Below are 23,362 nucleotides of genomic sequence, written 5' to 3' on the forward strand. Positions count from 1 at the left end.
TCCATAAACAACCTTGCCTGGACTTTTGCCTCTGAAGGTAACTTTCTAGATACAAACCCATGGTCATTCATGACCCATGGCATGGAGAGAAGAGTGATGTGCATGCTCATTCATGACTCAAGAGGGTCTTTACCCTTTTACATTGCATGCTTAGAATATCAAAGGACATCTAATCTGTCATATCAAAATCAATGAATAATGTTTAAAAATTTATCTCAAGTTCATTAGACCAGTTTAGCAATAAACATCACATCAAAATTTGAAGAATAATTTCAAAAGAGGAGATGACTCAAATTTCACGCACATAATAAAATTAATATGTTTCTATTGTATTTAAATGTCATAAATTGTTATCAGAAAACATTTGTATTCCTGTAGACTTACCAAAAGACTTTCAATTGATTTTATAATCAAGGGTTTGTATTCCATAACAAGCTGCAAACACTAGAGAAAGTGAAAAGAACATACAAAATATTGAAAAAAATTTATCCAAAAATATACCATTACAAACAGTAGAATTTAATTAAAAGAACATTGAAAACTAAAAATTAGATTTACAAGTTCAAAATTCCTATAGATGTAAATTTCAGAGTAATTGAAACGTAATAGTATAATTCATATTCGACTAATTTTAAATGCTAAATAGCTTATTGAAAAGCAACAACCACATGTGCATACAAACAAACTTAGATTTGTTTTTTTTAGAAGTGTTGAATGTATATTGCATGATACAGAGAAGAAAGTGATATTTTTTAACACAGTATTGCTGATAAAACAGCAATAAACCCAATTTTTTTCACTGTTTTATTGGTGATACTGCATTCAAAAATCTTACTTTGTATCGTATGGTACACATTTGATGCTTCTAAAGAAAAAAGTTTGTTTATATACACACATACGAGAGAGAGAGAGCAGATATATTGTAAATCCTATTTACAAATGTTATCTTATTTCCAGATGATTTCATATCGAAGTTTATTACAAATAAACTGCAGAACAAGTGGAATATACTTTGAGCCAAACTCAAAATATAACCTTGTAATTAAACTGCTGAGAAAATTCACTGATCCATACTAGTTAGTATTTAATACTAAATCATACCCTACTTTCAAGCTATCAAATTAAAAGATATCTACAAGGTGAAGAAAAATATTACAAATATGATATGAATAAATTGACTTACAGATGATTTCATATCTCCAAGTCTTGAGCAAACTTCATTGCTGATAAAATCTGTGATTTGTTGCTAATAATAAAACAAAAACAATAAAAAGTTTTTGATAAAGTGGGAAAATGAGCAACAATCAATGAAAAGGTCTCAAAAATAACTATCTTAATAAACATTTTAAATAATGAAATTATTGTATACAGTGCTCAGGTGCACCACAACTTGTCAGAGTATATGCAGTAATGTACAAATGTCTGGAAAGCAAACAGTGTATGAGTCAGATACATGCCTGTGTGTGTATGGAGGGGAGAAAATCAGGTGTAGTGTTGGCGAATCTCAGAAAGCATGGAAGTTTTGATGGATGCAGTGCTCCGACAACTAACAACTGATGCCTGCAGTTTGTTCCATGCTTCAGCAACTCTCAGCGTGAAAAAATGTTTCTGAAAGTCATGGGAGCTGTGCTGTTTTCTGACTTTGTAAACATGTCCACGGGTGTTAGACAGGTGGAGTTTGAAAAGGTGCTCAGAGTTATTGTTTGTACGATGGTTGATAATTTTATGGGTGTCTGCCAAGTCAGCTGCCAGACGTCGGAGTTTCAATGTATCCATGCCCAGGGAAGCAAGGCATTCAGGATATGGCAAATGCCTGATGGAGGGTATTCTTTTCGTTGCACGTCGCTGAACGGCTTCCAGACGATTGATATCCTGGGCAAGATAGGGGTTCCAGACCGGTGATGCAAATTCCAGGTGAGGTCTTACCATAGCTATATAAAGCCGCAGATAGATAGTCAGAGAGTTGCTCACAAAGGATTTGGTGAGTGATGCCAAGACACCCTCAGCCTTCTTGACAATTTTAGCGATGTGTTTTGTCCAACGCAAATCACTGTCGACAATAACACCCAGGTCACGTTCACATGAAGACTTTTTGAGACTAGTGTTGTGGAGGGAGTAGGTGGATGCTGGGTTTCTCCTCCCAAAATGCATGGTGGTACATTTGTCCACAGCCAGCTTGAGTTGCCAGTCCATGATCCACTGCTGCATTGTGTCCAGGTCTGCTTGCAATAGAGATCTATAGTGTACTGGATCTGACCTCTTTATTTCGAGGTACAGCTTGATGTCATCTGCATATTTCAGCACTGCGGCATTCTTTAACATTCTATGTCATTAACATATGCAACAAATAAAAGGGGGCCAAGAACAGATCCCTGCGGCACACCAGATGTCATCTCATAGGGCAAAGAGTGCTGTCCTAGAACTGTGACAACCTCTTTTTTAAGTCTATTTCTATTAAGCTCAAATACCTTCCACATCCTCAAATTAAACTTGGCACTACTGACAATGAGTTAAATCATTTGGCCATAAACAAAATGAATTTAGCAACAATAAATAACTGTTTAATTCTATTTTAAGAGATACTACTTTTAACTGAACTAACCTAAAATTAGTGGTATTTATTTACTAACCCAAAGGGATTAAAGGTAGATCGGAGACTGTTTAAATTTAAACTCAGATTGTAGAGAGCTGAAAAAAAATTCTATGTCATTTAATCAGGTGTTCTACAGTAAACTGAAAATTTCCACTATGCCAAATGAAAAACTTATTTCAAAAAAGAATACAATACTTTTTGACTACTTTCATTACAATATTCATTGAAGTTCTGGAAATGATTGACAATTAGTCACACTAAAATGAAGGCGCAGGAGTGGCTGTGTGGTAAGTAGCTTGCTAACCAACGACATGGTTCCAGGTTCAGTCCCACTGCGTGGCATCTTGGGCAAGTGTCTTCTGCTATAGCCCCGGGCCGACCAATGCCTTGTGAGTAGATTTGGTAGACGGAAACTGAAAGAAGCCTGTCATATATATGTATATATATATATATATATATGTATATGTGTGTGTCTGTGTTTGTCCCCCTAGCATTGCTTGACAACCGATGCTGGTGTGTTTACGTCCCCGTCACTTAGCGGTTCGGCAAAAGAAACCGATAGAATAAGCACTGGGCTTACAAAGAATAAGTCCCGGGGTCGATTTGCTCGACTAAAGGCGGTGCTCCAGCATGGCCGCAGTCAAAATGACTGAAACAAGTAAAAGAGTAAAAGAGATTAAATATAATACTCAAATATTATTGTGTAGCTCCTCTTCAGCCAGAAACCTGTTCTGGTTCCTCTAATACTTTAACCCCTTATTTCCTACAATAAAGACACCATTTTGTTACTCTAGAACTAGTAAATAAATAGCAGTAATACGCTAGTGTTGATTCAAGCAACTGCACGCTCTTCCCTGGAACAAGTGCCTCGTTCCAACTTAAAAGAAAGTTGATATTACTGAGTGCAATCAGAGTGGAGAAATCAGCATGGTTAGATGCAGAATAGGCTATCTAGTAACTATTCTGAATTAAAATCTTGCTCAGGCCAAATATGCCTTTCACACCATCAGATTAACAAAATAAACATCAGTAACAATGAGTCAAGTCATCTGACTATTTTCTTGTTACTGTAGCAATATTGTTTTCTTCATTGCTATCTTCACTGTTTGAGAAAAGTATTAAGAATGATCTCGTTTGAGATTACAAACATCTTTGGCTAGTTTAACGTTGTTGTAAACACTAACCTGATTGGTTGACACGTGACGCGATTTGTCTCCACTTATTTTCGCACCACTTTCCTGTCCATTTCTGAAGTTCGTTTGAGCCACCCAAACGGTATATAAAAGGAATGTTTTCAGACACCTTTCGTCTTTGGTTCTAGTCCTTGTGAGGACTAAACCTCTGACCACACAGAGCATACAAAGTTATCAACCACCTCACCAACAACAACAACACTGAACACCTTTTTGATCTCCATGTGTCTAACACACGTGGACATGCCTACAAAGTCAGAAAACAATACAGCTCCCATGACTTTCGGAAACATTTTTTCACGCTCAGAGTTGCTGAAGCATGGAATAAACTGCCTGCGTCAGTTGTTGACTGCCATGACACTGCATCTTTTAAGGCCCTCATGCTTTCCGAAATCCGCCGAAACTACACCTGATTATATATACACTTTAGATGAGTTGTAGTGCACCTGAGCACTGTACACAATTATTATTATTATTATTATACTCAACCATGTTCCAGTCCGAAAGGCAGGCGACCACCAAGCAAAACATAATAGATCCTATTTCTTATATTACGAAAGAATCACTCTTTCTCCCAAGCTAAAATGAAACAAACACTTACCTGAACATGCTTATCCTCAACTACAGTATGCAGCTCTTTGAGCAAAACTTTGCACATTTCACACTCAGTAGCCTCTTGGAATGGCTGAAATGGAAAATAAAAAAATATAGTAAAGTTAGGTAAATTGTTAAGTCATTGAACTTCACCTATCAATACATTTTGATTGATTATCTATGATTTGGCCGTAATCTTGTCAAACATTTGCTGTACACACCTGGCATAGGAAAGTGCGTTTACGTTTATGTTTTAATTGTTCAAAAAGGCAACAGAACTTATCCAAGTTGTCTGTTGACAATTAAATCTAAGGAATCAGTCTGATATCACTGTCCTTGACCATCTCAAGCCAGTCAAGTTAAATATGTAAAACTAGCAGTATCGCAGTATTTCGGCTAAATAACAAAGGACTCAGATGTTGCCGTGAAAAGTGCTTGTTCACACAAAACAGTGTGGAATATCTTGGCCACACTTTATCAGCCAAGTTAAATATGTAAAACTAGCAGTATCGCCCGGCATTGCTCGGGTTTGTAAGGGAAATAACTATATAAGCATTTTTAGAGAGTTATAGCCAAAAAATAGCAAAAAAATGCATTAAAAATGGAAAAAAAATTATGGTAAATTTTTTTTTAAATCGTAGACTCATCGTAGACGCGCGCTAATACCCAGAAGGGCTCGATATGAATCACGACTGTAAGATACTTGGTTTTGGTTAAACTGCACCGCAAAATGTGGGAGTAGTTAGGAATCTAAATCGTAGGAGACAGACAGCACACAACCTCTCTTTTATATATAAAGATAATCAACTGACATGGAGAAAAAAATATAAGTATACATTATACAAATACACAGGTACAATGTTGTTAAGAATCACAACAAGAATTGCACAGTGAATTAAACCTGGAACTGCAGGGAATCAAAATCATACTAGTCTATTTGGTTTGATCTAATCAAGGAGAAAATAAGTGTTACTTATTGCTGTTGAGTGGTGAGAAGTTGTAAGAGTATATAAATATTTTATCTAACATTTTTTAGTGTGTAGACTCGAAATTTGTATATAGCATCTTGATATTAAAACAGTTGTAAAACAAAAGTATTAATAAAAAAAGAGGAATTGTAAAACTACTCAAATTTATTTGACAAAAAGGAGAAACTAAATGTTTTTTTACTGTTTTACAACCATTTTTTTTGTTCTCATAAGTTTTGTGCTTTTCCTAATACAAACTACTAAATCATAAAGCTAGAGTGGAAACAATTTCTCTCAATTAGGTAAACTGGGTTTGCTCATATAATACATTTGCTGTGGTAAGATTGGAACCTATAACTAATTGACTACAGTCTAGTAGACTTAACATTTTGCCTCTTGTAATGCAGGTAAAGAAAAAAAAAAAGAAAACAAAGTTGTAAATTTTCAAAGTAAATTTTTTTTTTTTTGTTTATACTTACATTAGCTGTTGAAAATTTCATTTTGCTGAAATGATCAGCAACAGCCTGAATAAGAATCTGGGTACTGCACACACCAATGTCATGACAAACAACACTGCTATTCTAAAATAGGAGGAAAAAAAAAAAAAAGAAAAAGAAAGCAGTGTTGTTAAAACCAGTAACTCATCTTTAAAACCATTTTGATTAAATGCAAGATACTGGCAATGGTTCCAGAGCATTGATAATTTCAAGCTAAAACCTGCCAATTATGTATAAACCTAAACCAATTTTTCATGTCTAAAGTGGTGTTCTAACCATCCCTTTTTTGGTGATGAGAGCATAAGGTATCAGATAAGAACCAACTACGAAATATCATTCATACGACAATTCTAACATTTTTCATATTTGTACATCTTCGAAGTTCACACTATAGACAGTAGTCCATAAAGAATGCAACATAAACACTTAGAGAATTCAGTCAACAGAAAGAAAAATATACAACCAGCCTACAAACACTACATTAGACTCAATGTGGATTATACCAGCTCCTACTTGGGCCCTAATTTTTCTGTTACAAATTACACATAATAGAATACTTTATGCCAACACAAATTGAACAGAGACCACTTTTGTAATGAAATAAAAATTCTCAATATGAAAGACTATAAAGCATATAATGAAATATTTTTCTTAATGTTAAGCATGGCTATATGGTTAACAAGTTTATGAAACTACATAGTTGAGGGTTCAGTTCCACTATGTGGAGATTATAATAGATAATGGCCACAAATTGACCAGTGCCGTGAGACTGAAATTTGGTGGACAGAAACTGAGAAAAGCCCATCATAACACAAATGTCCATAGGTGTGTATATATTCCCTAAGGTGCATGTTAATTATAAACTGTTCATACAAACATGCAAAAGCATGTCCAGTTTTCTGTTTGATACACTGGAGGACAAATCACCTTTATCTTGCTATGCTAGTTACCAGAACATAGTGAAAAAATGTGAATATATTTACTGGTGTAGAAAGAAACTATCACAAAGACTTCAAACAGGTTGGGCCAGGGCTAATCTTTATTAAATACCCGTCATGATAATCAGTAAAAACACATTTATTGACAGCTACTACAAACGAAAGTTTAATCAATCAGTTCTCAGTTATTTTCTTTAGTCATCACTACAAAAACAAAAATGTTAATGATAGAAGCATAATGAAATACCTAGCAGTATAAACACATCTGCAATCATAGCAACAATGATTTCCTACTTTACCTTGCCTGGCCTCTGTGCCGGTGGCATGTAAAAAGCACCATCCGATCATGGCCGTTTGCCAGCCTCGTCTGGCACCTGTGCCAGTGGCATGTAAAAAGCACCCACTACACTCTCGGAGTGGTTGGCGTTAGGAAGGGCATCCAGCCGTAGAAACACTGCCAAATCAGACTGGGCCTGGTGCAGCCTTCTGGCTTCCCAGACCCCTGCTGAACCACCCAACCCATGCTAGCATGGAAAGCGGATGCTAAACGATGATGATGATGATACATAGGTGAAAAGTTACAAGTTTGTAATAGATGATTTCAGTTGAATTATTCTTTACTAGTGGGACCCGTGGAAATTCCACAAAATAGAAAAGATTAAGAGGACCTATTTAAGAAGGAAAGGATGATAGAATGATCTACATTTTTATAGCATTCATAGTTAGTTGTTGTTGTGGTGATCACTAGCCAATAGAAGTCAAAGTTCTGGAACTTGTAAGAACATTTACAAGGTGTCTCCAAATTTTTGGTTTACGTGTTTATTATAGTCTTCAGTTTTATAGTTAGAATAAACAGACTTCACACATATTTGAAGTACCACTGTGTTTTCTTCTTTGGAACTAAACGAAAGAAGTGTATTGAACCACAGACAACACACCTTTCTAAATTATTACTCCGTTCTTTGCAAGTAAACAAGAGAAATATAGCAAATTGGTATCGCCGATAGGATACCGTCATCATTTTTGTGAAGTGGACTTCTTGCGATAGGATAAGAAAGACTATTCTTGCAGAGAGAACTTTTTACCTCAACTCTCAGATACACCCAAAGCTTACAAGGAAGGTATCCAAAATGGAGTCTCGAAGCAAGTCTAGTTCCATGAATATGAATGGAACACCAATGGCACCGATTTGCAAAGCACATAATCTGGGTACTCTGAAGCCCAAGTTACAGATTTGTGGTGACTACTAAGTTGGCATCAATGATCAACTAGAAGAATACCTATTACTTTATTACCCACAAGGGGCTAAACACAGAGAAGACAAACAAGGACAGACGAACGGATTAAGTCGGTTATATCGATCCCAGTGCGTAACTGGTACTTGATTTATCGACCCCGAAAGGATGAAAGGCAAAGTCGACCTCGGCGGAATTTGAACTCACAATGTAACGACAGACGAAATACCGCTAAGCATTTTGCCCGGCGTGCTAACGTTTCTGCCAGCTTGCCGTCAGCTGAAGAATACCGTCAGCCAATGCCACTCCCAGAGGAACTGATGCAGAAGTTGGGAGGTGGATACAAAGATTGACGTTGCTGATGCCTACAGTCGAATCAAACTGGCACCAGAGAGTCAATAAAGCCTACCCTTCGACACTCACTGTGGAGTACTCCTACAACAATGACTCCCATTTGGAATCAAATCAGCACCTGGTTATTTCCAAGAGATCATGGAAAATCTGACCAGTGATCTGCCTGGTGTTGCTGTTTTCCAAAACGATATGCTCGTCATTTGAAAGATGCAAATGACAACTTGAGCAACCCGAGGTATTTGCTCTTTCGGCTAAATAACAAAGGACTCAGATGTTGCCGTGAAAAGTGCTTGTTCACACAAAACAGTGTGGAATATCTTGGCCACACTTTATCAGCCAAAGGAATTGCAAAGGGATCCAAGGTTGAGGAAGTCATGAAGATGCCACCTCATATGCATCTCAAGCTTAAAGTCTTTCTTAGGTTCGGTTCAGTTCTACGGGTAGTTTATCCCAAACCTGGCCACTATGGCTGAGCCACTTTACTGCTTAACCAAGGCGGCAACTTCTTGGAAGTGGGGAGATGAAGAGCAAAGAGCGTTTAAACAGTTGTAAAGCTTATTATCCTCAGATCAAGTCCTTGTATATTTCAACTCAGACAAGCCTCTCTCAGACTGGCTTGTGATGCCTCCAATGTCAGAATTGGAGCTGTCTTGTTTCATCACTATCTTGATGGAAGTGAGTGTCCAATTGCTAATGTATCCAAGACTCACAGGTCTGCAGAAAAAAAACTAGGAGAATCCCTATCCATTATTTTTGGCTCTCGGAAATTCTACCAGTATCTGTATGGACTTGAGTTCATACTGGAGACTGATTATAAAACACTGATGGCACCTCTTCGAGCTGAAGAAAGGGACACCACTTCTTGCAGCCAACTGACTAGCCCAATGGGACTTGTGGATAAACCAGTTACACTACACAATCGAGTACCAGAAAACAGCAGATCATGGCAATGCAGATAGCCGCTTACCATTTGGAAATGACTTCAACAAGGAGGAAAGTGGTGAAGACATGGACATGGTGTGTCCATGACAGTTCTCAGTCTTCACGTCAAACCTTTAAGACAGAAACATCCTCCATCAAGAGTCTGGGAAAGATCCAGTGATAACTACAGTGATGTGTTGTGTCCACAAAGGGTGGTACTTACACTGGTACTTTATCGAGCTGGCAGAAACGTTAGCACACCGGGCGAAATGCTTAGCGGTATTTCGTCTGTTGTTACATTGCGAGTTCAAATTCCGCCGAGGTCGACTTTGCCTTTCATCCTTTCGGGGTCGATAAATTAAGTACCAGTTACGCACTGGGAGTTGATGTAATCAGCTTAATACCTATGTCTGTCCTTGTTTGTCCCCTCTATGTTTAGCCCCTTGTGGGTAATAAAGAAATAGGTACTTTATCGACCCTAAAAAGATGAAAGGCAAAGTTGACCTCAGTGAAATTTGAACCCAATGTAAAGACAGACGAAATGCCGCTAAGCATTTTGCCCAGCATGCTAACGATTCTGCCAGCTTGCTGCCTAATGATAGTTTCAAATTTTGCCACAAGGGTAGCAATTTTGAGGGGAGGGGATGAGCTGATTACATTGACTCAAGTTTTCAACAGGTGCTTGTTTTATCGACCCTGAAAGGACGAAAGGCAAAGTCGACCTCAGCAGAATTTGAACTAAGAATGTAATGATGGAAGAAATAGCACTAAGCATTTCATCCAGCATGCTAACGATTCTGCCAGCTTGCTGCCTTCTGCCTAATAATAATAATAATCCTTTCTACTATAGGTACTAGGCCTGAAATTTTGTAGGATGTAGTTCGTCAATTACATCAACAACAGTGTTTAACTGGTTCTTATTTTATTGACCTTGAAAGGATGAAAAGCTGACTTCTGCAACATTTGAACTCAGAACATAAAGATAGCTGAATTGTCACCAAGCATTTTGCATGGTGTACTAATGATTCTACCAGCTTCTTGCCATAATAATAATAATTTCAAATTTTGGTTCAAGGCCAGCAAGTTCAGGGAGTGGGCTAGTTGAGAACACTGACCCTAATATTTAACTGGTACTTATTTTATAGATCCCAAAAGGGTGAAAGGTAAAGTGGAATTTGTGGAATTTGAACTCTGGACATAAAAGCAGATGAAATGCCACTAAGCACTCTGCTCAGCATGCTAATGATTCTACCAGACCAATACTTGACTAACTTTTTTATATATTCGTCGTTTATCGTCGTTTAACGTCCGTTCTCCATGCTAGCATGGGTTGGACGGTTCGACCGGGGTTCTGGGAAGCCAGAAGGCTGCACCAGGCTCCAGTCTAATTTGGCAATGTTTCTACAGCTGGATGCCCTTCCTAACGCCAACCACTCCGTGAGTGTAGTGGGTGCTTTTTACGTGCCACCTGCACAGGTGCCAGGCGGGGCTGGCAACGGCCACGGTCAGATTGGTGTATTTTATGTGCCACCGGCACGGAAGCCAGTCGAGGCGGTGCTGGCATCGGCCACGAGTCGGATAGTGCTTTTTACGTACATTGATAATGAAATGATCAAAAAGCAAAGATGATTTCAGCAGGATCTGAACTCAGAATGTAAAGAAAAAGATAAAACGCTGCTAAGCATTTTGCCTGACAAACTAGTGATTCTGATAGATTGCCACCTTAAAAATAGTAGCAACTAGATAATGTCTAATAATAAGGATAAAAAAAATTTGGTTGTTTAATACTCAATTCTACAGCTCATTACAGTTCTAGGATTTCCTTTATAGTAAATGAAAAATGACAGTTTTATTAGAATATCATCTCAAATAATAGAAGCAAAACTTAAGATTTAGATGCATTTTAAAATTTAATCCCAATTATTTCCCTATAAAGTAGTACAGGGGTTACAAATGAACAGTTTTTTGTATGACAATTCAAAAATGCATAATCCTTAATTGGCTTTCATCTTTATATTATGTATTAAAGGATAAATCAGATCGGTTGAAATCAGCTTAACTAAGAATTGAACCAGAGTCAGTTGTTTGGGGAGTTTACAAGCCCATTTCAGTGTTTGCACTTTATATTATCAAAGCTAAAATAATTAAGAATACTTACAATTTTTTCCACTAAATCAGTAACAATAAGACCAGCATAATTCTCAACAACCAGCTCACACTGAAATAAATATTTTAGAAAAAAAAAAACATTCATTAGAGTGGTGAAAATAATTTGCATAATTTCATATATTCAGAACAAACATAATAGGGACTTGAGAACAAGAGTGTCTCATAGCTGTAGCTCAAACTGTTTGAGATAGCCAAAGGTCACATTGGACAACAGAGAGCTGACATGAGGCTAAACAACAAAAATAACCAATGAAAATATCAAGATTAAGAAATAACATTTGCACCACAATCTAACAATAAAAGCGATCTCCATTTTTCCTAGACTACATTCAGTTTCCTAGACTATTGGCTGTGTGGTAAGTAGCTTGTCTACCAACCACATGGTTCGGGGTTCAGTCCCACTGCATGGCACCTTGGGCAAGCAAGTGTCTTCTACTGTAGCCTCGGGCCGACCAAAGCCTTGTGAGTGGATTTGGTAGACGGAAACTAAAAGAAGCCCGTCGTATATATGTATATATATATATATATATATATGCGTGTGTGTGTTTGTGTATCTGTGTTTGTCCCCCTAGCATTGCTTGACGACCGATGCTGGTGTGTTTATGTCCCCGTTACTTAGCGGTTCGGCAAAAGAGACCGATAGAATAAGTACTGGGCTTACAAAAGAATAAGTCCCGGGGTCGCGTTGCTCGATTAAAGGCGGTGCTCCAGCATGGCCGCAGTCAAATGACTGAAACAAGTAAAAGAGTAAAAGAGAGAGTATGATCTGTTGAGGGTGTTTTTTTCTTCTTTTTTTACTCCTTTTCTTCAATGAGAACAAGTTATAGATTTAATCTCTGCATGTTGTTAGGCCAATATTATTTTTACACATGAATGTTTTATTTTCTCAATGTCCTTTCAACCCGGACATATGAATTCCATAAGTCAACTATCATACAAACAACAATAAAAGAAATTAGGTCAACAGTCTAGTACCACCACAGCCATTGTAGCCTAACAAGCGATGATCTGATTCATGCATGTCCATTATACAGTGGTTTTAATATCCGTTTACAGGTTTCAGTCATTTGACTGTGGCCATGCTGGAGCACTGCCTGAAAAGGTTTAAGTCAAATAAATCGCCCCACCACCACCACCACCACAGCACTTCTTTGTAAACCTAGTACTTATTCTATTGATTTCTAGTTGAACCGCTAAGTTACATGGCATAAACAGACACACACACATACATATGGAGTGGCTGTGTGGTAAGTAGCTTGCTTACCAACCACATGGTTCCGGGTTCAGTCCCACTGCGTGGCACCTTGGGCAAGTGTCTTCTACTATAGCCTTGGGCTGACTAAAGCCTTGTGAGTGGATTTGGTAGACGGAAACTGAAAAGAAGCCTGTCGTATATATGTATATATATATGTGCGTGTGTGTGTTTGTCCCCCTAGCATTGCTTGACAACCGATGCTGGTGTGTTTATGTCCTCGTTACTTAGCGGTTCGGCAAAAGAGACCGATAGAATAAGTACTGGGCTTACAAAAGAATAAGTCCCGGGGTCAAGTTGCTCGATTAAAGTCGGTGCTCCAGCATGGCCGCAGTCAAATGACTGAAACAAGTAAAAGAGTAAAGAGATATACGATGGACTTCATTCAGTTTCTGTCAACCAAATCCACTCACAAGGCTTTGGTCAGCTCGAGACTGTAGTAGAAGACACTTGCTCAAGGTGCCAAGCAACAGAACTGAACCAAGAACCATGTGGTTGGGAAGCAAGCTTCTTACCACACATGAAAATGGAGTCGGAGGTCCAGTGCTTCAGCTTTATAGTCTCAGTATAGAATTAACGTTTGCAGATAAAAGGGAAAAAAAACAAACAACAAAAAAACAAAAAAAAAAAACATGCTCATTCAACAATGTGATGCCATCGTTTGTATGTTTTAAGATCTGTTCTTCCATCTTAGGATGGTTTAAACCAATGATTCTCAAATGGGGTCCATATAAAATTTTGCGGGGTCCACACAGCAAAATAGTAAATTGGGGATTCACAACAGTATTTTAAGGGCCCTTGAAAAATATATCGCAAGAAAAAACTAGGTTTCTTTCTCTAACATTTTACGTAGTTCAACCTATACAAACTAATATCATCATCATCATCGTTTAACGTCCGTTTTCCGTGCTAGCACGGGTTGGACGATTCGACCGGGATCTGGGAAGCCAGGAGGCTGCACCAGGCTTGAAAAACAAAACAGGAATTTTGAAAGAGGTTTCTATAAAACTAGGTTTTAAACACATTATTGGTTACGGGGGTCCATCAGAATAAAATAGTAGTCAAAAAGATCCATAGATAAAAAATGGTTGAGAACCCCTTGTTTGCCAGCGGCACGTAAAAAGCACCATCCAATCATGGCCGTTTGCCAGCCTCGTCTGGCACCTGTGCAAGTGGCACATAAAAAGCACCCACTACACTCACGGAGTGGTTGGCGTTAGGAAGGGCATCCAGCTGTAGAAACACTGCCAGATCAGACTGGGCCTGGCACAGCCTTCTGGCTTCCCAGACCCCAGTTGAACCGTCCAACCCATGCTAGCATGGAAAACGGACGTTAAACGATGATGATGATATCAAGGACATGTTTTTACAGCAAGATGCCTTTCTTGTCATTAACTTATCTGTTTATCAAGTAAGTGTTCACTTCCTCTTCTAACTCCACCCATCTAACACCCGTGGACATATTTACAAAGTCAGAAAACAGCACAGCTCCCATGACTTTAGGAAACATTTTTTCATGCTGAGAGTTGCTGAAGCATGGAACAAACTGCCAGCATCAGTTGTTAGTTGTCGGAGCACTGCATCCTTCAAAACTTCCATGCTTTCTGAGATTCGCCAACACTACACTTGATTTTCTCCCCTCTATACACACACAAGCATGTATCTGACTCATACACTGTTTGTTTTCCAGACATTTCTACATTACTGTATATACTTTATGTGCACTTTCTGACAAGTTGTGGTGCACCTGAGCACTGTATACAATAATTTCATTATTATTATTATTTTATTCTTCATGTTTTTGACAGCAATGAACCAGAGGACAATTTCTTGACAGGGAGACGACAATTTGTAATAAATGCCACTATCTGTTTCTCAGGGATTTTTTCTTTTTTTTGGTTTGAAAAGTGCAAACATAAACATTTACATACTTGACATGCTTTATAGTTTCTGCCTTCCAAATTCATTCATAAGACATTAGATGAAATCATACAATGCAAAACAGTAAACTCAAGCTGTTTTAGAAATGAAAGCACCCACTTACCATTTCTTTATATTCACCAAGGTGGCTACAAACTTCCTTCTTCAAAATGTTTTGCAATTCTTGCTGTGAAATATATAGTAAAAACAAAATTTCTAAACACAAAATATAAGGATATAATTTACTTCATGAACTATCAACTATATGAATAAGTGTATGTTTAGTATAAATACAAATTAAAATAAAATATTTCAAAAAATGATACTTTAAATTGTATACTAATATTGCTACAGAATAAAGGTGGCAAGCTTGAAAAATTTTTTTATTACACCATGCAAAATACTTAGCAGTAATTTCAACATTCTGAGTTCAAATTCCGCCAAAGTTGATTTTGCTTTTCATCCTTTTGGGGTCAATAAAAATAAGTAGCAGTTGAACACTGAGGTTGATTTGACTTACACCCTCCTTCAAAATTTGCAAATAATATTGCTACAGAAGTAAGGTGGTAGCCGACACAATAGTAAGTATGCCAGGCAAAATCCTTAGTGAAATTTCATCTATGTTCTGAGTTCAAATTCTGCCAAAGTTGACTTTGCATTTCATCCTCTTGGGGTTGATAAAATATCAGTTGAATACTGGTGGGGGTCAATGTAACCAACCTACCCTCTCCTGATATTGCTGGCCTTGTGCGAAAATTTGAAACTTATATTGCTACAGTAGTACTTTTAAACAGAAAAACAATTTTACATATATTCTTTTATTTGTTTGTCATTTGACTGTGGCCATGCTGGAACACCGCCTTTAGTCGAGCAAATTGACCCCCAGGACATTATTTGTAAGCCTAGAACTTATTCTATCGATCTCTTTTGCCAAACTGCTAAGTTACAGAGACATAAACACACCAGCATCGGTTGTCAAGCGATGTTGGAGAGCCAAGCACAGAAGTGTGTGTATGTGTATACACACACACACACACGACAGGCTTATTTCAGACACTTGCCCAAAGTGCCATGCAGTGGGACTGAACCTGGAACCATGTGGTTGGTTAGCAAGCTACTTACCACACAGCCACTCCTGCACCTCTACAGCCAGATTTATTAGAAAAAACTGAATTCAAGTGAAGGCTAGTGAAAGAATAAATTTATGAAAGTATCTGCTGTAGGTGAAAAAAATTTAGTTTAGTTCTAAGACCACATCTGTAAAACTAATATACATGAAGGAATATAGTATAGTTATGAATGCTAGGGAGTCGCCAGCTGAAAGTGATCAACACCCTTCCTTAAGACTTACTTCAGAAAATTGTGCCATATTTTCTACCAAGATAAAAAAAAAAATTGCAAAGCCATATGTCCAACTGGAGATGAAAATAAACTAAGAAAAATTAATTTTCAATGACAAGACAAAAATATACTTACTGTAGTTGTATTAGCTGTTAGGTCTTCCTTTATCTTTTCCAAGAACATTTTGCAATTTTTACATTCATCCTTGAAAAAGAAGACAAGATAATATGCTCAAACTGATTTTGACATTTTAAGCACACAAAAATCGAAGACATATAAGCTTAATTAAAAAACAACCTACCTTCAAATTATTATTGTGCACTATGCTTTCCATCAATTGAGAAATAGCAGCTTCCTTAGACATTGGGCAGAAAGTCAAAAGACTACAGAGGAACTCTGGTGCCTGTTGAAAATAGAAATTATAATTGTAAATTTCTACCAATGATTCACAGTAGGAGTTTTTTTTATTTTCAACGTCTTTTTCTTCATTATGCAACAAATGTCCAACTTTGCATAATCCTCTTATTTGCCACTTTTCTACCAGCATCATTCTGTAAGTAACATTACCATTGTCAAAGTCACCACATTTGCTGCCCACATCCCTTCCAATTCCACACAATGAAATTACCCCACTAATCACTCTCCATCTGTTCCATTACTACATACTTTTGCCAAGAGTAAAGACTGATCTCTGCAACAAGATAATTCTTATGGTATCCCTTCCAATATTCTAAAACAATTATGTAGAGTCAGCTCCTGTCCTGGCCAAATTATCTTTTTCTCTACAAGGATCTGTTTGAAACTATGAAAACATAATAGCCTGACCCATTCCCCAAAAAGTGAAAAAAGTGTAATATAACTGATTATTAATCTTTAACCATTTTAATGTGATAAGCAACCGCTTCTTTGATTTCTACAAACAAACAGTATTCAAAAATTCAAACATGCTACAAATGCTAGGCTTCACCTATACAACATTGCCAATGCTGTATTCAGAACCAAAAAAATATTTCGTTTCTGATCAGTTGATCTTCTACAAAACTATAAAAAAAAAAAAAAACCATGTATGTATGTGCTGTCACACAAACACACACATACCTGAAACTTCATCTAAAAGGTGTTTCAGTGATTCTCATCATTCTTATTGCCATCTTATCTCTAAGCAAACATTTTGCCCAATCCCAACCCGACAGAATTGCAACTTTCTACAATTCTCTCACACCTTTTTTAAAATTTTTTTTTGAGATGTTAACCTATAAATGTCTTAACTAAATACCAATCACATCAATCTCATTAGTCTAAGTCAACCGAAAAAGGACATGCACACTGCCTTTCTTTAATGACTTATGATTTAAAATGTTACATATTGCTGAAGTTAATTAAGGCAATCAAAGAAATACATGAAATCAAGTTTAATTACAATCCCTAAACAATACCAAAGCTGTAACAGGTACTGAAAACTATTTACTTTCAAGCCTGTATATAAAGCTAGCTTACTGTTATATGTATATGTGAATACATACCTATTTCTTTATTACCCACAAAGGGCTAAACACAGAGGGGACAAACAAGGACAGACATAGGTATTAAGTCGATTACATCGACCCCAGTGCGTAACTGGTACTTAATTTATCGACCCCGAAAGGATGAAAGGCAAAGTCGACCTCGGCGGAATCTGAGCTCACAACGTAACGCAGACGAAATACCGCTAAGCATTTCGCCCGGCGTGCTAACGTTTCTGCCAGCTCGCCGCCTTGTGAATACATACCATTAAGTATACATACATGTGTGTGTATAGCTAGGTGCAGGTGTGGCTGTGGTTAAGAAGTTTGCTCCCCAACCACATCATTTTGGTACAGTTCCACTGCGTGGCATCTTGGGCAAATGCCTTCTACAATAAGCATCTCCCAAATCCACTCACTAGGCTTTGGTTGATGAAAAGCAAAAGAAGCTCATTGTGTGTGTGTGTGTGTGTGTGTGTACATGCCATGTTTGTGTAATATATAATAGGAAATGCATCCATTATGTAAACCCTCCTCAGTTAAAACATGAATGTATACATGTGTAAGTATGTGTGTTTGTGTCTCCTTGTCTTGACATAGTAAGGTAATTGCGAGTGAGTGTCACTGTCATATATTTCTGTCATGGCTGGTAATGGGGAAATATTACCCTGCTTGGAGATAAGGGTTGGGTGACAGGAAAGGTCATTGGCCCATAGAAAATATGCCACAAACTCTGTGCAAGCCTTGTAAAACATGTAAAATGGCATACTAAAATTATGTGTATGTATACTATCAAGTGAACACAATTGGCTTCTTCTCATCCTTGTATTACTCTTATTGCATATCCTTCTTAATCAACATCCCCTTTTCTCACTCATCTGTCTATCACCTACATCTCACTCCTCAAGCACTGTCTCCACAACAGCATTATGCTGCCTGTATGACTAAGCATGGTAGTGGCTCTCCTTTTTTCACCATATTGGCTTCCTGTCTAAGGACGTTACTGTATCTAATGACATGCATAAGATCTGGTCATCAAATCTAAGTAGAGACTTCAAACTTGAAATCTTCAAAGCCACAGTCGAACCAATTCTACTATATGGCTCAGAAACCTGGACGTTATCAAAGAAGCTTGAGAGGTGGTTGGATGGAACCTACACTCGCCTCCTTATGAAAGCTCAAAATCTCTCGTGGAGGCGCCATCCAACCAAAATGCAAATATATGGGAAACTACCACCTGTGTCATCTCTTGTGAAAGGTAGGAGAGTCCAGTTTGCTGGACATTGTTGTAGAGCTGAAAAAGAAGTAATTTCTACTCTTCTCCTCTGGAAGCCATCTACTCGCAATACCAGAGGGCGCACACTCTCCTACCCTGATGTAATCTCCAGGGATACAGGCATCCAGCAACAGGACCTCCATAATGCCATGATGGACCGTGAAGTCTGGCGTAGCATGGTAAATTCCATTGTCTCAACCACGGTTGAACAATGATGATGATGATGATGATCTACCTGACCCTCTCATAAATCCTTCATGAGATGACAAATGTTGAACAGCACTATACAGTTAGTTTGCAAATGGATTTCAAGGACTCTTCTATGTTAGGTAAATCTAGCTGACACACTTAGCTTAATACACTCAGACAGACTGTGAGGGCAAAAACTTTTCGAAATCATCTTTGATAAAACTTATTCTTGATCTTTGGTAAATTGTCCAAAACATTTGCATTGGTGCATTTTGTTATATATCCTTTGCTAATAACCATGATAATTTCTATCAACACAAAACTACATAATTTGAGAGAAGTGTACTTGGCAGCAGAGGGAAGAAAGGAAATGAAAAGCAGTATCTGAACACAGAATGTAAGTAAATTAAGAAAGGTATTTTGTCTAACAATTAAGTGAATCTATCACCCATCATTGATTGATAAATAAATAAAATAATACTTACAATATACATACTGAGCTGTTGCATGATAAGAGGAACATAATCACCGACATATTCCTTGCACTGAAAAATGAGATAAGGGTATGAATGTATTGCAAAAGACATTTGATAGGAAGCCTAAATTTAACTGGTGACAGAAATGGTTTACTTCTAAATCCAACATTAGGGATAAAATATAAATGGTAAGTAAAATTTATTATGCTATAAATGCAAGTAGTTTATTACTACATAATTTACAATAGAAAGCAAGAATACTTACAATCCCTTCAAAAGGTCCAAGATAAGGACAAACTTCCTTATCAAATGCGTTCTCAATGTTGTGCTACAAGAAATAAAAGTTAAAGTTAAGAATACAATGGTAAATATATCAAGAGTCTAAGAGAAACATACATCTTTATATATAAAAGAGAGGTTGTGTGCTGTCTGTCTCCTACGATTTAGATTCCTTACTCCCACATTTTGCGGTGCAGTCTAACCAAAAGCGGGTATCTTATAGTCGTGATTCATATCGAGCCCTTCTGGGTATTAGCGCGCGCCTACGATGAGTCTACGATTTAAAAAAAAATTTACCATCATTTTTTTCCATTTTATGCATTTTTTCGCTATTATATAAGGGAGTAACTCTCTAAAAATGTCTACGATGAGTCAACGATTTAAAAAAAAATTACCATCATTTTTTTCCATTTTATGCATTTTTTCGCTATTATATAAGGAAGTAACTCTCTAAAAATGTATACGATGAGTCAACGATTTAAAAAAAAATTTACCATCATTTTTTTCCATTTTAATGCATTTTTTTCGCTATTATATAAGGGAAGTAACTCTCTAAAAATGTCTACGATGAGTCAACGATTTAAAAAAAAATTTACCATCATTTTTTTCCATTTTAATGCATTTTATTCGCTATTATATAAGGGAAGTAACTCTCTAAAAATGTCTACGATGAGTCAACGATTTAAAAAAAAATTTACCATCATTTTTTTCCATTTTAATGCATTTTTTCGCTATTATATAAGGGAAGTAACTCTCTAAAAATGTCTACGATGAGTCAACGATTTAAAAAAAAATTTACCATCATTTTTTTTCCATTTTAATGCATTTTTTCGCTATTATATAAGGGAAGTAACTCTCTAAAAATGTCTACGATGAGTCAACGATTTAAAAAAAAATTTACCATCATTTTTTTCCATTTTAATGCATTTTTTTCGCTATTATATAAGGGAAGTAACTCTCTAAAAATGTCTACGATGAGTCAACGATTTAAAAAAAAATTTACCATCATTTTTTTCCATTTTAATGCATTTTTTCGCTATTATATAAGGGAAGTAACTCTCTAAAAATGTCTACGATGAGTCAACGATTTAAAAAAAAATTTACCATCATTTTTTTCCATTTTAATGCATTTTTTTCGCTATTATATAAGGGAAGTAACTCTCTAAAAATGTCTACGATGAGTCAACGATTTAAAAAAAAATTTACCATCATTTTTTTCCATTTTAATGCATTTTATTCGCTATTATATAAGGGAAGTAACTCTCTAAAAATGTCTACGATGAGTCAACGATTTAAAAAAAAATTTACCATCATTTTTTTTCCATTTTAATGCATTTTTTCGCTATTATATAAGGGAAGTAACTCTCTAAAAATGTCTACGATGAGTCAACGATTTAAAAAAAATTTACCATCATTTTTTCCCCATTTTTAATGCATTTTTTTGCTATTTTTTGGCTATAAATCTCTAAAAATGCTTATATAGTTATTTCCCTTGCAAACCCGGGCGATACTGCTAGTCAGGTATAAGGGAATTGTAGAGTTGTATAAGGGTGGAGAAGGAGAAATAATTTGGTAGCATAGTGTGTGCACATGCATACAGGTGCAAGAGACAGAGCATGTGCATGTGTATCTATGCGTATGTATGTGTGCTTGTATGTATGTGCACACGTGTATGTATGTGCGTGCACTCATGTCTTGGCATCACATGTTCATTATAAACAAGTGTCATCATTGTACAAGCAGTAACATTGATTTGCAATCTTGTATGAAAACATGTCCAGCCTTTTGTACTTGAAAGACGAGGAGAAATATCACTAAGCTTGGAAACAGGTGAATGTTGGTGTTGTCAGCATTGATAACAAATCCTATCTGACCCATGCAAGCATGGAAAAATAAAATGCTGAAATGATGAAAATAACAATGATGATGAAGCATGCATCACCTCTTCTTCCACAGAAGGAAGTGACTTTAGCACTGCAAGCTTACAAACTACTCGACCATTTTATATGGTTGCTGTTGAGGAGTTCAAAAACAACATGCCTGATATGACACCCGGTCTGACAACACCAACCTAGCTGAAACTGACCTGTTTAAATCATTTGTACTTACATTGGGATCATATTACATACATGATAACTAAGGAAAAAGTTCCAGAGTTTCATGTATGAAATATTTGTTACATTGCATTTCAAACTCTAGCATAAATCAAATGATTTTATTAAAACGTTTCAAAATTCTTCACTGCTTTATTCTTTTACTACTCTCAGTTTTTGAACTTCTACCCTGCAAACATTTTTAGCCAATCATATCCCAATACTTGATAAGTTTTATTTAGAGATAGTGTATTACATTTAATGCTCAACATTTATGAAGCTAAAATAATTACTCTTTTACTTGTTTCAGTCATTTGACTGCGGCCATACTGGAGCACCGCCTTTAGTCGAGCAAATCGACCCCGGGACTTATTCTTTGTAAGCCCAGTACTTATTCTATCGGTCTCTTTTGCCAAACCGCTAAGTTACGGGGATGTAAACACACCAGCATCGGTTGTCAAGCAATGCTAGGGGGACAAACACAGACGCACAAACACACACATACATATATATATATATACGACAGGCTTCTTTCAGTTTCCGTCTACCAAATCCACTCACAAGGCATTGGTAGACGGGGGCTATAGCAGAAGACACTTGCCCAAGATGCCACGCAGTGGGACTGAACCCAGAACCATGTGGTTGGTTAGCAAGCTACTTACCACACAGCCACTCCTGCGCCTGTTTAAAATTTTGGCACAAAACCAGCAATTTTAGAGGGAAGGGGTACGTTGACCCCAGTACTCAACTAGTACTTATTTTATAGCTCCGACCCCGCCCCCCAAAAAAAGATGAAAGTTAAAGTTGACCTCTGAACTTAGAAAGTAAAGCTGGAAAAAATGCCACTAAAGACTTTGTCCAGCATGCTGCCGATTCTACCAGGCCGCTGCCTCATGAAGTTAAAATAAGGAAATAAAATACTTACAACAACAGCATTAGATGTCATTCTCTGACGAACATCAGTGAAAAATACTTTGCAATCATTACACATTTTCTTATCAGGCTGTGTAGGAAAAAGAAAATATAAAATGCTTTATAAATGCAACAAAGGAAATAGATTCTAGAGAAAAATATATAATCTTAAAGAAGTGGAATAGTTGATTGACTCAAATCTGTATGTGATTTGTATTTATGCTATTATAATAATAATAATAATAAAAACATTGTGTACAGTGCTCAGGTGCACTGTGTAGTTTCAGCGGATTTCAGAAAGCATGAGGGCCTTAAAGGATGCAGTGTCATGGCAGTCAACAACTGACGCAGGCAGTTTATTCCATGCTTCAGCAACTCTGAGCGTGAAAAAATGTTTCCGAAAGTCATGGGAGCTGTGTTGTTTTCTGACTTTGTAGGCATGTCCACGTGTGTTAGACACATGAAGATCAAAAAGGTGTTCAGTGTTGTTGTTGGTGAGGTGGTTGATAACTTTGTGGGTGTTTACCAAGTCCATCGCCAGACGCCGGAGCTTCAGTGAATCCATGCCCAGGGAAACAAGGCGCTCAGAGTATAGTAGGTGTCTGATGGAGGGTATGCGTTTGGTTGCACATCTCTGAACAGATTCCAGGAGGTCAATGT

At 37.1% G+C, this 23,362-nt stretch overlaps 1 protein-coding gene across 2 annotated transcripts in view; it reads right to left on the bottom strand.

Annotated features, from left to right (window-relative positions):
* The window catches only part of LOC115209891 (prosaposin), an 87,621-nt gene that overhangs the window by 25,277 nt on the left and 38,982 nt on the right, over positions 1-23,362 (bottom strand). Inside the window, exons 7-17 of one of the 2 annotated variants that reach the window (XM_036498845.1) lie at positions 22,716-22,793; positions 19,684-19,746; positions 19,428-19,487; positions 16,277-16,378; positions 16,111-16,179; positions 14,759-14,821; positions 11,452-11,511; positions 5,828-5,929; positions 4,388-4,471; positions 1,184-1,246; positions 385-444 (exon numbers count right to left, since the gene is read on the bottom strand). In XM_036498845.1, the coding sequence (XP_036354738.1) occupies positions 385-444; positions 1,184-1,246; positions 4,388-4,471; positions 5,828-5,929; positions 11,452-11,511; positions 14,759-14,821; positions 16,111-16,179; positions 16,277-16,378; positions 19,428-19,487; positions 19,684-19,746; positions 22,716-22,793 (804 nt within the window). Of the gene's footprint in view, positions 1-384; positions 445-1,183; positions 1,247-4,387; positions 4,472-5,827; positions 5,930-11,451; positions 11,512-14,758; positions 14,822-16,110; positions 16,180-16,276; positions 16,379-19,427; positions 19,488-19,680; positions 19,747-22,715; positions 22,794-23,362 lie in introns of both variants that reach the window. The other variant, XM_036498868.1, reaches the window with a different exon arrangement.

The sequence above is a fragment of the Octopus sinensis genome, linkage group LG1, assembly GCF_006345805.1.
Source record: "Octopus sinensis linkage group LG1, ASM634580v1, whole genome shotgun sequence".
Lineage (NCBI taxonomy): Eukaryota > Metazoa > Mollusca > Cephalopoda > Octopoda > Octopodidae > Octopus > Octopus sinensis.